Raw genomic sequence first — 15670 nt, 5'->3', positions numbered from 1 at the left:
GAACAATATTATTACAGGATTGACAGCTGGTTCAAGATAAACAGAATGGATAACAGAATTGAGATCAAAGGGGGTTGGGAAATGTCTCTGCTCAACAACAGGGATGTCAAAGCAGGAACATTGGTTCTTTTTACCATCCACATGCAACCTCAGGTTACAATGTTCATCCAGCCGATCGTGACGTCTCGTGGCACATGTATAAAATGCCAGATTGGCAAAGGCGCGCTCTGTCGTTGAATAAAATGTGCCATTCGGTTTGGACTCCTTCAAAATAGTGTGACGAGCCGTGGCATCAATAATTTTTAAAAGCAAAAGTCTATCGCAGCTAGAATAAAGACACGTATTCGAGCTGTTATCGCTTCACTGTACTATGGCAATAAGCAATGCACATCGATATGGTTGCAGGAGAGATATGTTTTCAAGTAACTGATAATATGTACTCTTTTTCGCGTTCATCTGTTGATCCATCCTGATTATCCTTACCAAGAACATGTACAAACCACCACCATGTCGTGCAATTAGGGTACATCTCGTGTATGTGGTTAAAAAGTTGTTCACGAATAAGGCATTCGTGAAGGTATGTGTCAGTGCCATTCGTCTTGTAAACCATGGCTTCGATAATATGTACTCCTGTCCATACTCTTGTGTGACAGTTTCGAGTTCAGTTGATTAGCTATCTCCAATATGCTTTGAATGGCACACTGACGTTGCATCTGCATAAAATCGTGCGTTGCCATCCTGGAGTCAATTTGTCAACCGCACGACATTATCCAAAGTAATGGGTGTCTCTAAATGTAAGCTTTACAATGAAATTCCATCTTTCTTTTTTTTGTAATTGGTGTATCTGCCATCATAATGGGTACCCTCCAGATGTAAGCTGTACCCTCTACTTCAGAAAAATCGCTACGTACCTCTCACCACATGCCAGACACGAGGACCTCGAGTAACCATGGGCTGGATAACACAAGACCAACGGCAGCCAATTAGCCTGATACTCGAGACATGTGTTACATATACAGCCATGTACTTCTCATGGACAGAACATGCTCGCCGACGTCGTTACCAACCGTATAGACAGTACTGTTATACTGCGACACGTGAACTGTTAATCTACCGAAATCAACAATAGTATAATATGTTTTTAGACTAGTTATATTGCTCTGTATCATAATGCATAGCGTCTGAGTGCACGATTATGGTTTCTGCATTACCTATTGTGATGCACAGGCTCATCTGGAAAGATTGTGACCGACGGCTCACAAACCACAAGGCACTATCGTATTGCTTCACTAATGTCTCAATCGTAAACAACATTTACCAAATAAATATTGCCCGTCAGTGATGAACCACAAATAGACCTTGCTCGTCTGCTAGATTTTCTTATCTCTCAACTCAAGACAGGATACGGAATAGCATCTGCCCTGTTCGGCGCCATAGTCAATTGTAAATTAAAGATAGCTATGGTGGGAGCATCACATAGTCATAAACAGGGCCTAGTTGGGTACAAATTGCATGCATAAATCCTGCAGACCTTTTATTTGCATAGCTGCACTAGTTAACTCAGTTGTCAAAGCCCAGCTGGCACTTGATGCATACACCCGGGTTACTTTGAATCTTCATGACTCGAGCAGTCGGGGTTGATTCCATGTGGAAAGTGAAAACGATTACATCCCCAACCCGGGTTCTCAAGGACAAACTGCTGCCATCCTCCTGTAATCTCCAAACGTCCGTCCCCACGAGCAATCTTGTACACAGCGTCATATTCTCTGTCTTCCATGCCATCTTCTGCAAACATCCGCACGAGTGTGAACTCACCATTCGATCCTAGTCCATTCGTACCGACCCTGCTAGATATCCTCTGCAGTATACAGTGGACTGCGGATGTTAGAACTGGAAGAATACAAATGCGACACGAATATACGAATCCCTTCACGATCATAACTAATTGAGTTATCAAGCTGGTCAGCTTACCATTCTAGTGATGTCAGGTAAGGTGATCTGGTGGACCCAAGGTCTGGTAAAGCCATGCCCAATATAAAATGCCAGATTGGCAAAGGTCTGGAATGTGTATGTAGAGTAAAACATTGTCAAGTAGAAATGCTGACCAGTGACTCAAAGGAAAAATGTGTAAAATTTGTAACCTGTTGACTGGTTCCTCCTTTCCTTGCGCCCCTAGTTACCAATTACTCTGTACAACTCTTCTAACGGCTAGGCCTATTTTGTAATATCTCGGCATACAATACAATAAACACTTTTTGTTGGACGTCTGATGCAGTAACCAGGTGCTACCCAGTATTCTACATGCGTAATTAAAATAGTAAATATATGAAACTATATTGCTTCGCCAACAGAACTGTCGTGGTAGGTAAGATACAATAGTTATGTCCCAAAATTGGATGAAACAGAGCTGACATTCCAGCTAAACAATGTTTCCCTGACATAACTAAATTCAACTACATCCTCTATTAAAATGGGCATGTCCAAATTAATATAAAGTGTGTCAACAACTAGAATATCAAATAATTATACATTGAAAATATATGTCATGATGGATTTGACAAAACTACCTGTCATGCATCATTCTGCCAAAATAATTCAGATCAAGGTAGTGCTTAAAAATTGAGTCACCTTTGACAGGTGACTGGGTTTTCCCCAACTCCACATAACAGAAACAAATAATGAATTCATCGACCACGAATAAAATGATTATATATGAAGTCAATACATCACTGAACCAGTACGGGTCGCCATTTGTAGTATCATGGTTCCAATGTATGTATCTGTGAACGGCTGCTAGGGTATGCTTGATTCCCCTGAAAAACATGATGCTCTTGGTCTCGACATACACGAGATGTACCCTAATGAGTAAAATGCACCGGAGGTCCCTATTCTTTCGCAAAGGTGTCAAGTAGGTCCCTAATCTTTGAAAATGCACATTTGGGTCTCCATTATTTGTTAAGCAGTTCATCCCAAGTCCCTCGGCTGCATGCGCAGCTCCGGCTGCATGACATGGCTGCCATTTAGGCTTTGGGCCCACATGTCAGGCGAGGACGTGGTGTTGCAATCTAACAGAAATCTTGCACAGGCAGAGGAGAGGATGCAGGAGAGAACTAGAGAAAGGATGGCTGGACCGTGAAATGCAAGAGACTCACACGCGGTTTTTTTTCTACTTTTCTGTAAGATTGCAACGCCACGTCCTCGCCTGACGTGTGGGCCCAAATCTTAGGTGGCAGCCACGTCATGTGGCCGGAGCTGCGCATACAGCCGAGGGACCTGGGATGAACCACTTAACAAACAATGGGGACCCAAATGTGCATTTTCAAAGATTAGAGACCTACTTGACACCATCGCGAAAGAAAGAATAGGGACCTTGGGTGCATTTTACTCTACCCTAATTGCACGACATGGTGGTGGTTTGTACATGTTCTTGGTAAGGATAATCAGGATAGATCAACAGATGAACGCGAAAAGAGTGCGCCTGTTCAAATACCGAAACTACCTACGAATGCATCACATACAGACATCGGGCCTTCGAAATCTGACCAACAGCACAGCAAAACACACAAGGAAAACCAGAGCTAAATGATCAACACGCCGGATTTGTGCGCTCCGCCTTTGAATAAAGAGATCTACGAATAAGCATCACACGACAACTGAACGCATCACGTCTACCGGAGGGGAGATCCAGGGGAGCCGTACCTGAACAGCAGTCCGGCGGTCGAAAGAAGCAGGATATCACCGGGATCCCGTCTCCCCGCAATGGACTATCTTGGTGATTCTCGCCTGCAGAGACTGGGGATGGAGACCGCGGCGGCGGTAGAGGTGAAATACGAGAGGTCACTTGCCGGGGCGAGCGATGCCCCTCGGCCCAGTGCCTCTGATTGGATATAAAGAGACGGTGTGAGATTCTTCGTATTCCAAGCTGTTGATACCCAACGCTACACAAACACGCTTCACATAGAATCCAGTCGAACTCGGACCCATCGTCAACAGTAGCCTACGAGGCATAGGCCGATCACAGATTGCGTGCAGGCTGGAAGCAAAGTAGGACCCGCAAAAGGTATACTGGAATCTGAGTAATTAGCGCATATCCCGAGACGCAATAACGGCAACGATAGCCGGGTATGCACCTACCATGTTACTCGATAGTTTCCGGACCCAAGTGGGACGCAGGTGCGTGGTTCCTGGTTGGGGGAGGGAATGTGTCGTTTACTTGGTACTCCTCCGTCCCATATTAAATGACTCAAATTTATTCAAATATGGACGCATCTATATACTAAAATATGTCTAGTTACATGTAATAGAAAGTCACTTAATATGGGACGGAAGGAGCAGTATTATACTAACATGTTTTCATATTTGTACAAACTATTTGGTAGTTCAAACGAACTCAGAATTTGATAAAAAATTAAAGGTTTGTTTAAGATGGTGTTTCCCACCTATAGAAAAAGTTTAAAAAAAATTCAAGCAAGTTTGAAAATCCAGAAATCATTGGGATTCAAATTTGGTTTAAATTAAAAGAGGACGTCAAATTTTGTATGGGCTCATCTTACAAATATGCGAGCTGGTAGAAAAAATTTCGGATCAAAACAACAAATTTGAAAATGATGTGTTTTATAGAGGTTTGAAACAGAATTTAATGATTTGGCCACGGAATTTGACTTGAAACATTAGTGTTTCAAGGTTTGCCGATTGAAACATTGGTCGCATATGACATATTCGTCAAGTTCACACACCGTAACTTTCGATTTCCGAAATACGGTGACTAAATTGATAATCAAAACTGAGCCAGTCAGTGAGAAAAAACAGCAAAAATGAGCGCTCCGGAGATTCCGGATCTGGCAAAGACGCCGGCGACGCCTGGCCCTTCGGCGGCCACCAGGGTCAAGAGCCCGTATGAGGACGCACTTGGCGATAGAGAAAGGTTTCGGTGTGTCTGCCGTCGGGCACACGAGAGAGTGAAGAGAGGCGAGGATCCGGAGAAGATCTTTCCTCCAGGAACAGATCTCCTGCCGGAGATAGCCGATCTGCGTAAGGAAATGCTCGATCTCCTACAAAGACCGAAGATTTACGCTGATGTCGGGGTGGGGCGCTCCCCCCTGGCCACCAGGCACCCCCTGAATGGGCGATCCACGGCCTTTGCGGCGCCCGCGGTGGAATCTCCCTTGTTTTCCTCCCCGGTGATTGCTCCCTATATGAAGAAGGATCATGCTGTTCTGACGGAGGGAACACAGCACAGTTCTCAGGCGGTGATGGCGGATCGCGATGATACGGCTGCTATTCAGATGGCGAGGTTCCTGCAATCTGGTGATTTGGTTTCCATCCTGACGGCGAGATTCGGCCTTCTTAAGGTTCCCTTCGTGATCATCATCGGTACAGTTCAGAGCACTACTGCGTCAACACCATTCCTCCGGTACCTCCCACCACAGATCGCCGCCAACACCACTCCTCCGGTACCTCCCTGGATCTGCAGCATGGCGGGGCAGGGTGAACGTGCTGGGGAGAGCCAGGGGAGTGCGGCAGGAGATGTGGTGTCGGACTACATCCGCCGCCCGAGGAAGGAGCATGTGGTGGAGGGCAGTCCACTGCGTCCTGGTGAAGTGATCCGGGCTGCGCCGGAGGACGAAACACCCAACCGCCGGCCTTTCATTGCAAGGCCGGCGAAAGTCCTCGTCGTCGACTTCGACAAGATGCGCAAGGAGATGTCGGGCAAATGGATCATCATCGACCACTTCATCACATCAAGTACCTTCAGCTCGTTCCGCCTCTTCCAGCGCATGAGGGAGATATGGCACCTCAGAGGGGATATGGAGTACAAGGAGCTGGTCGGCGCCCGTTTCATCATCGAGTTCGAGCAGGAGGGCGACTATCTCCACGTGCTGGCGGGTGGGCCGTGGATGCACATCGGTGATGTTCTGCTCGTTGTTGCGTACGACGGCACTTCGTCGTTCGCCGACCTGGAAATCCGTACCATGCCCATCTGGGTGCGGGTTTTTGACCTCCCGGTGCCCATGATGAACGTTGTCGCCGGTAGGGAGGTGGGCGAACTCCTGGGCCCCGTGAGGATGGTGCACGCGGACAACCGCGGCAAGATATGGGATGACTTCCTCCTCGTCCGAATCGAGCACGACATCAGCAAGCCGATCGAGAGCTGCGTATGCATCCAGGGCAAGAATGACAAGTTCCCCACGAGGTATGACGTGAAGTATGAAAGAATTCCTCGCTTTTGCTTCTATTGTGGTATCGTTGGCCACAACACCAGGTCCTGTCTTTTGCCGGAAGAGAAGAAGACGGTCCGTTTTTGCTCGGACCAGATCGCATCTCCGTACAGGAAGTACGATCACCGCAGCTTTTACCTGCCGGGGGAGCAGACAAAGGCGAAGAAGAAACTGAGGTACACCACAGTGGGCCAGACAGGGGGGCGCCCTCGTGATCTGTGACAACGTGCCGAGTGAGCAAGGGCAAGACAAGACCTCTGCAGAACACACACACACAGACCCCCTGATCGCGGCGGTAACGGATGTGGCAGCGGCAGTGGGGAAGCTCACTGTTGTTGCGAAAAATCAAGACAAGCAAGAGGTGGCTGGGAAGGAGGCTCCTGCTCATGTGGCCTAGAAAACAAACAAGAAAAAATCCAAGTGGTCCAGGGTCAGAGAGAGCAGGCATTAGAAGCACGTTAGTGGTAAGGCCTCGCCTCCGTTCAGGCCCGTACTGGCTGATGATGCAGTTATGAACCTGATGGAAAAGGATTCTAGGAACCGGGCGCTTCTGGCAATGCAGGGGAAAACTTAGATTCTGGGCAAGAGAGGCAGTGCAGAGGGAGATGAATACACAGGTGGGGAAGTGGACAGGCAGAAGAAATCAAGACTGGGGATTGAGGCGAGCAAAGCAGGAGGAGAGAACATGCAGGAAGGTCTTGAGCTTGAGGTGGCGACCAGCCCTGGGGCCACTGGCAAACTGACGGACGCGGAGGAATGCGCCCGTCAGGAGAAATGAAACTCCTATGCTGGAACTGTCGGGGTATTGGGGGACCCCGCACAATTCATGAGTTGGTGCGTCTCGTGAAGACTAATAAACCTCAGATGTTGTTCCTGCCAGAGACTCGCAATCGTCCGAAGGTTGTTGAGAATCTGAAATGGAGGCTGGGCCTTAAACATGTGATCACTATCACCAAGAGTGGAAACGGTGGGGGGTTAGCTTTGTTTTGGGATAAGAATGTTCAAGTAGATTTACTTTTACTCAATAGTCGTTTTATCGATGTAATAATCAGTGATCCAATCGGAATAAAATGGAGGTGCACCTTTGTGTATGGCGAGCCCCGTGCTCATCTTATGCATCACATGTGGGAGCTCCTCCGCCGGCTGCATGCGATAAGGACCGAGCCTTGGATGGTTGTTGGTGACTTTGATGAAGTTTTGTGGCAAACTGAACACTTTTCGAGAAGAAAGAGGAACGAAAAACAGATGAGGGAGTTTAGAGATGTTCTGTCAGCCTGTGATCTCCACGATCTGGGTTACTCGGGGGCGCTTGGGCTTATGATAATCAGCAAGATGGGGAGAAGAGCATAAGAGTGAGACTGGACCGAGCGGTTGCCAGCCCAGTTTGGATGCAAATTTTCCCTGTTTATGGTGTTGAACATTTGGTTACGTCTAGGTCGGACCATTGCCCGTTACTCGTCTCTGTAGCTGAAACCGGGCAGAACAGAAGGGAGCAGGCCTCGCGAAGGTATGAGACTCACTGGGAAAGGGAGGTGGAGCTGGCAGATGAAGTTACCAGGGCTTGGAGCTCACACCGGAGTGCGGCGATCTGGGGGATGTTAGCAATACCCTCAACGCTGTGATGTCACATCTGCACAAATGGAGCAGCTGCTCCATAGGCTCCCTAAAAAAGAACATCGAGAAGAAGAGAACGGCTATGAAGCGGCTGGCGAGACGTAATGATGTGGAGGGGCGCAGACAGTGTAGGAAAGCCTCGGCGGAATTGGATGAATTGTTGGAAAAAGAAGATATGAAATGGCACCAGAGATCAAGAATTGATTGGATTCAATTGGGGGATCGAAACACCTCCTTTTTTCAGAAGAAATGTTCCTGGAGAGCAAGCAAAAACAACATTGTTGCCCTTCGGAGGGATGACGGTTCCATCACAAAAGATATCGCCGAAATCGAGTCGATGGCGACTGATTATTTCGCTTCTCTGTTCACCAAGTATGACAATGTGAGACCTGACTACCTGGTCAACCTGCTAGAACAGAAGGTGGACGAGGAAATTAATCAAGATATCTGCCGGGACTTCAGTGATGAAGAAATTAGCAACGCCCTTTTCCAGATCGGGCCCCTGAAGGCGCCGGGGCCCGATGGTTTTCATGCCCGTTTCTTCCAGCGTCACTGGGGCATTTCGCAGACGGATATCATAAGAGCCGTTAAAAAAAAATTCATCACTGGAATTATGCCTGAGGGGGTAAACGGCGCCACTATTGTGCTGATTCCAAAGATAAAGAATCCTCTGAGCTTAAAGGATTTCCGGCCAATCACCCTTTGCAATGTCATATACAAGGTTGTCTCAAAATGCCCGGTAAATAGACTTCGCCCCCACCTTGGAGAGCTCATTTCGGGTACCCAAAGTGCTTTTATCCCTGGAAGAATGATAACCGATAATGCTATCATTGCCTTCGAATGCATCCATGCACTGAAGCAAAATTCGGAGAGCGGCAATTTCTGTGCCTACAAGCTCGACCTTGCAAAACCTACGACCGGGTGGATTGGGTTTTCCTGGAGGCTGCGCTTCGGAAGTTGGGTTTCAATGAGAGATGGATCTCCTGGATTATGACGTGTGTGACTTCGGTCCAATATGCAGTGAGAATTAACGGCCACATCCTCGATCGTTTCAAGCCATCGAGGGGACTAAGGCAAGGTCACCCGCTCTCGCCTTTCCTTTTTCTTTTTGTTGCAGATGGTCTCTCATGTCTGATTTCGAGAGCAATCGAGTTGGCTACTCTAAGGGAACTGAAGATTGTGAGAAATGGTCCGGGTATATCCCATCTGCTGTTCGCGGATGACAGTTTGCTGTTCTTCAAAGCCACCACTGATCAAGCACAGGTTATTAAACAAGTTCTTCACCAGTACGAGGAGGGCACTGGCCAACTACTAAGCCCGAGCAAGTGTTCTCTCTTGCTTGGAAAGAACTGCTGCCCCCAGGATGGTGCTGCAATCGCGGCTATCCTGAATATTTCCTCTACCACTTTTGACAAGAAATATTTGGGGCTCCCGGTTCCCGAAGGTAGACTGAAGAATGGCTCTTTCCAAACGATAAAGACAGGGCAACTAAGCGAATGAACGACTAGGCAGAAAAGTACTTGTCAGCGGGGGGAAAGGAAGTGCTCATCAAATCAGTGATTCAGTCCTTACCGACGTACTACATGAGTGTCTTTAAGCTCTCTAATGGGCTGTGCGAAGAGTTGGAACACCTTACAAGGAATTTCTGGGGGGTGACGAACATGACAGACGAGAGGTTCCTTGGTTATCCTCGGACAAGCTCACTCGGCCTAAGAGTCAAGGCGGCGTCGGTTTCAGGGACATGCAAAAGTTCAACCAGGCATTACTTGCAAGACAAGCTTGGCGGCTCCTTGCAAAACCTAACAGCCTCTGCGCCCGCCTCATCAAGTCCAAGTACTTCCCGCACGGGAATCTCCTTGATACTGCCTTTATAAGATCTTCCTCCTCTGTTTGGCAAGGTATAACCCACGTTCTGGACCTGCTTAAGAAAGGGTATGTGTGGAGAATTGGGAATGGGAGATCGGTGGATATCTGGCGTGATAACTGGCTTCCGAGAGGGAACTTCCGAGTCTCTGGAAGGGCCTCGCAGACACGTCTGCGTCGCGTCTCCGATCTTATTGATCCAGCTAATCACCGGTGGAATGAGGATCTGATTCGCCATGTTTTCTATCCCCATGACGCCGATGCCATCCTGTTGCTCAAACTCCCGGAAACCCCACAAGATAACGTGCTGGCTTGGGTCCCTGACAAGACAGGCAGCTTCACCGTCAGGTCTGCATACCAGCTTGCAATGGACTGTGTGACTGAGGAAAGGGAGGGCTGTTCAAGTGCGAGCCCGAGTGGAGAGAGGAAGCTCTGGAGCACAATCTGGAAGGCCAGAGTCCCTCCGAAGGTCAGAGTGTTTGGGTGGAGACTAGCGACAAATGCCCTGGCTGTACAAGAAGAGAGAAGCAAAAGGATCAAAAAATCGCTGCCAACCTGCGGAATCTGTGGTAAGGGAAACAAAAATGCTTTTCACGCTGTCATGGAATGCCCCAAAGCAATCGGCCTCCGGCAACGTATGAGACAGGTTTGGCAGCTCCCGCCGGAAGAAAAGCTCAGATATACCGGGAAGGATTGGGTCCTGGTGCTCCTTGATTTTGTTAACGAGCTCACCAGACAAAGATTGCTATTCTTATGGTGGAGAGCTTGGGACCTCAGGAATGACTCAATTTTCGGATCCGGCAGAGCTCCTGTGGAAGAGTCTGCTGTGTTTATCAGCTGCTATTCCCAGGCAATGGAAAACATTAAAGGGGATGATGATGTGCTGCTCCAGTGTCTCGACATCCCGGTTGATTCAAAGGAGCTGGCCATGTCTGTGCACCGTCACAGCACACCTGCTCTAGACACCAGGCCAAGTCCGGTTGATCGCTGGAAGCCGCCTGAGCAAGGTTGCCTGAAGCTGAATTTTGATGCGGGCTTCCTACCTGCCTCGGGGGAGTCCTACTGGGGAGCTGCCCTGAGGTGCAGTAACGGAAGGGTTTATCACTTCAGCCTGGGGTGCTCTGGGTAACTGCTCGTCGGCCCTGGAGGCAGAAACTAGTGCTTGCTTGGCAAGCCTCAGAGCGTGTTTGGAACATCAGGATGCTTGTCTCATTGTGGAGAGTGACTGCCAATCTCTAGTCCGGCATCTTCGGGAATCGGTGGACGACCGTTCTGGCCTATGCTTCCTCTATCAGGAGGTTCGCCATGCACTTTCGTTGTTTGGCAACGACAAACTTCTCTGGTGCTCTAGAGTCGACAATACGGTGGCACATTGCCTGGCTCAGGTCGCTAGAGATTCTTGTTCGACGTGATTGTCAGTTGGCCTGCCCCCTGTTCTGGAGCAGGATGTAACTCGACAGTTTTGTAATACGGCACTCATTTCTTAGTAATTGAATTTGTCCCGTTTCAAAAAAAAAAAACCGAGTCAGTGATGGTGAGTTCTTGTCATCGAAAACTACGTGCCCATCGAGCAATTTTGTGCCGGCGAGCTGAATTCGCTGGAAGCCCAATAGGCAATTGTGCAATTTTGTGCAGGCCGCAGCCCAACATCGCTCGTCCTGGCCCTCCGGCAGCCACGTCTCTTCCAGACCAGTTCCAGCCTTCCTCGCATAGTCGCATCTCTTCCTTTTCTCAAAAAAAAAAACAAAAACAATTCGCATCTCGTCCTCGCATTTCTCGTCCCTTCCGCTGTTCCGCAGGGGCCGCCGCTCCTGCTGCCCCGAGCCGGCAGCCTTCACATGCACATCTCGTTCCCGATCTCGGCGTGCCCGCCGTCGGCCGCTGATTTCGCCCCTGGCTCCGCGCATCTCGCCGGCAGCCTCGGACCGAGCAGGATCGTCGACGCCGACCTCGGCTCGTGTCCACTCTGGGCCTACCCCTCCCCAGCCTGTAGACACAGCCGCATCTATCAGTCAACTCTACTCGCTGGACCAATCCTTTATAAGGTGCTAAATTCTTCTTGACCGATTCACTGACGTAGAGGACAGATGTATTCAATCAAATCAAGATGGGTTTCCATGTTTTTATAAACCCTAACCAGGTTCATTTTCCTACTCCGACATAAAACAAATCCTCATGGAGCTTGCAATAGAGCTGCTAAGCTGCAAATATGAACGTTTGTTCATGTGCTGAGGATGAGCCAGTGGGCAGTTGCAATCTAGTCCCCAAGGATGTAAATTTGCGGCTGTTCGCAATACTTTTTGAGATGCATAGCTGACTCTGAAAGACTTGCATTTCATTTTTTCCCGGTGTCTCCTATTCATATATATTTATTCTCAATGTCATTCTAGTAGCGATAATTTAAACTGATATATGTAGCAGTGTCACGTGGATATGTCCCCCACCTATTTAACATAGTTAAAATTTTCAAAACAAATAGCCGTGGCTTCAAAATGTGAAGTGTGGTGGATTAACATGTGACGAAACTTATTTGATCGACTCAAGTGATGATGGGGTAGTCTGTATATATATGTATCCATGTATAGGGGGTAGTTAAGATCATTGATGATGTACATGTGAAGGCTGGCGGTGCATTCATTTGCATTAGTTCCATCTTGTGATAACTTTATTTTTGAGAGGTTATAATGACTTTTGATAGAGCACATTTGTTGTTCTTGTCGTATCATTATTGTTTATGTTTCCTTCTTTCGTGGTCCTAGCACAATTCATGTGTTCTCTTTCTTTTTTGAATTTGTCACTAAATTAATACCGATCAGGATATCCTTCTGTTATTTCAAGTATTGTGTGAAGTCCATCTGCAAGACTATAATTAACTTTAAGTTCTATGCCCTTGCTAGCTGCTACCGATCCAACTCGCTATTGTTGCTTTCGCAGTTGCCTTTTGTTATTTCAAGTATTGTATCAACTTCATATGTCTTGTGTAATGCAATTTCTGAGTTGTTTCCTTTCTGAAACAAAGAACTTCTAACTTCTACATTCTCAGATGTCAACATCAACTAGGGTGTATGACACACACACCCTTTACCAATCCATACATATTGAACGTCCATCATCCTTTAATAGAGATGGATTGCAAGCTGATGGAGTTCTTCTAGTTAATCTGTAGTTGCTGGTGGCACACTACAAGTCTACAAGAGCTGGCGTAAATTGTCATTGACTCACAGTGCCTATAATGCTGTAGTCATCCATGCAAAACCATTTGGTGGGTTTGATTCCCCTTTTTTTCTTTGATCATGGATTAATTACTGGTTGAAATTATAACTGTTCTCATCTTCAATCGCATTTTTTTTCTCCCATTTCTTTTACTCGGAATCTCCAATTATTGTGCTTTTTTTCTGTTGTAACAATTTGAACTTCAGACTCTAGTGAGAGATCAAAAAATGTATCACTTCTCATCCATCCAGGAAGGATATAATGGTCCTGCACTTCTTTCTAGATAGTGGTGCCTCATTATTTTGCTCTTCTCAACAGGATTTGATAGCCATGCTACCATCTCCCCTACTGACTAAGCCTGAAACACACTTGATGCTTGGCTAGCTGTTGACCTGCAATCAGATTTTTTGGCTTTATTCCGGATTATGAAGAAATTTTTGTCAAGATGCATGTTAAATACCGACTAGGAGATCACGAAACCTAACTTATTGTGACTTTAAGGCTTCAATTTCGGGAGGCTCCCGGAGCAGCTGGTTCGATCTACTCCAGCGCCAGACTCAGCTTCAACCACTGATGGTGACTAAAATGTGCGCCTTGCCATGGTGTTGTTTCTATCTCTAATCTTTATTTCTGGAGTGGTGGCATTTATTTCTCTGCTTAGTTTGCAAACTTTCCTTCATTAGTTTTTCGATAAAACTCGGCAACAATGTTTCCCCTTTGCCGGACTAACCGCCAGGATGCTGTTACCGGTCTGAACACTGTCATGTTTCCTTCAAAATATATGTTCTAGGAGAGCATGAGTTCAATGATTTATGCTGCCACTTCAGGAGATTATCCAAAAAATCTATGACTTAGTGATGATAGATGTGTCTGATTTGCAAATTTTGCTGCATACTCAAGTTGTATCAAAAGACTACTTGCATTTCTCTTAAGGTTAAAATACTCTTCACAGCAAGAATTTAGAATACCGTTTATTTCATTCTTGTGCTATGCCAGCTCATTTATGGGCATCTTCATTGAATTTAGACAAATATTAACTTTACCCATATTTTGAATTGAACGATTAATGCTATCGCATTAGAAAGCTTTTCATGTATAGACACAATGGAAGATGATTATTGATCAGAAATTATCCACTGTAACATTGTGGTCCCTTTTCTGTATATTGTTGGTGCAAGGAAAGGTACCCAGGTTGCTAATATTTTGAGAGGGTGTGGGTTATTTGCAATCTTTCTGAAGTTTTTAGGAAGTTCAGATCATTCGATTCCTTCCAAAAAAAGAAAGATCAGTTAGGATTGGTATGCGTACACATGACTCCACTTGGGCAAAAACAGGGACGTTAAGCAATAAACTGATAACAAAATTCTTAAGATGGCGGTATGAGGCAGAGGCATTGCTCGACACAAAACACAAACGTCAGGGTTGATGTACTAGTCATGGTTGGTACTAGTAGATAATAACAATACATTTTAAGAAAGGCGACGAAAGCATTTTTCAGGGTGCCGGCTAGAGGTGAAGCTGGATTCTTCATGTTTCCCTATGAATGTCTATGATTTTCAAATGGTATCCTGTCTCATCTTTGATACCGAACATAAAATAATTATTCAGTTCTTCATTTTGTTGTGTAAAATCATATCTACTCTTTTGTGTAAACCAGTGGGTTTTGTTCCATCCGGGATATTGAACTAATTTGATTTATCGTGCATCTACTAAATGCAAATAATACTTTTGATGGGAGACTACCTCCAAATCAGCTAATAATCGCAGCACGTTAGGATAAAATACAAGGTACCATCGAATTCAACAGGAAGGTTATTCTGCATGTCCCAGACAGGTATTCTTTTTGAAAAAAAAAATGCATTTATGAGCTTACAGATCAAATGGATTGTGTCATACACTTACAGTGGTAGCATTTTTCCGGAAATAGTATGCTTGGTTGAGTTGCTAATTCCAGGTTGGAGTACTAATTATCTTGTCAAATGTGATGCATGCAATGAAGGTTTGGGCGTCATCATTGCTTAAGGTGTGGAAGCATTGAAAAATCTGGTGGAGGACATGAAAGAGGTTTGTTGCAAATGCATATATAGCTTTCTAATTGTGGATTAAATTCATATTATTTTCTTGTTGCGTTAGTTCGATCTGCAATTATTTACTTAAACTTAACTGTTTCACGTCATTAATTCTAGAGCTAAAAGATTTCATGTATGAACTGCATAGTGCATAAGCAGGTACCATTGATGGATGATAGGTTTGATTCATTTTATTACATTTGCAAATGCATGTTACGACTATCATATCCATAGCCAAAATTCCTTTTTATTAGTGTTTGAAAATTTATGTTTCCCAACAATCCATATCCGAATCACAAAGAGGTTCCATACTTTTGATGCTAATGGGCCATGGAGGGGAACGAAGTAGATGTTAGTTAAAGGAACCCTAACCGATCTCCAAAGTTGTTTTCTTTCTTAATTGGTGTGGTCCCCTCTCGCCTCTACCGCTGCGATCTGATGTCGTCGGTCGTTGCATCTTGGTGAAAACTCTCATTTTTTCCACCACCTAGCGAAGGTTGTTCGCGGATCAGCATCAAATCATTCTTCTGAGGCCTCTGTTCTTGGTGTACCATTGCCCCTTCTGCCTCAAGGAAAAAAAATGTTAAATGAGAACTAATTGGAAGCCCATTCAGGACTTGTTTGATTCAAAGGATTTCCAAAGGACTTTGGAGGATTCTAATCCTCTGGATTTTCATACCTCGTCCTTTCATT

General features: G+C 46.0%; 1 protein-coding gene and 1 long non-coding RNA gene across 10 annotated transcripts in view; one reads left to right on the top strand and one right to left on the bottom strand.

Annotated features, from left to right (window-relative positions):
- Positions 1-1297: 1297 nt before the first annotated feature.
- Positions 1298-3897, bottom strand: LOC100826191. Its single transcript, XR_138513.4, has 3 exons — positions 3700-3897; positions 1972-2058; positions 1298-1858 (listed from the first exon to the last, which is right to left on the bottom strand). It is a non-coding gene; the product is annotated as an uncharacterized LOC100826191 (long non-coding RNA).
- A 7394-nt stretch (positions 3898-11291) lies between these two features.
- The window catches only part of LOC104585321, a 30200-nt gene continuing 25821 nt past the window's right edge, over positions 11292-15670 (top strand). For 5 of the 9 annotated variants that reach the window (XR_002960721.1, XR_002960719.1, XR_001404667.2 and 2 more), the window contains exons 1-3: positions 11292-11740; positions 13410-14742; positions 14908-14972. Coding sequence is in view for 1 of the 9 variants with exons in the window: in XM_024455430.1 (XP_024311198.1) it covers positions 11534-11740; positions 13410-13495; positions 14908-14972 (358 nt within the window). In the remaining 8 variants the exon portion in view is untranslated. Of the gene's footprint in view, positions 11741-12738; positions 13191-13409; positions 14743-14907; positions 14973-15670 lie in introns of those variants that run through there. The other 4 variants (XR_002960718.1, XM_024455430.1, XR_002960720.1 and 1 more) reach the window with 4 other exon arrangements.

This window comes from Brachypodium distachyon, chromosome 5 (assembly GCF_000005505.3).
Source record: "Brachypodium distachyon strain Bd21 chromosome 5, Brachypodium_distachyon_v3.0, whole genome shotgun sequence".
NCBI classification, from domain to species: Eukaryota; Viridiplantae; Streptophyta; class Magnoliopsida; order Poales; family Poaceae; genus Brachypodium; species Brachypodium distachyon.
This window is presented reverse-complemented; position numbering and strand designations above follow the sequence as displayed.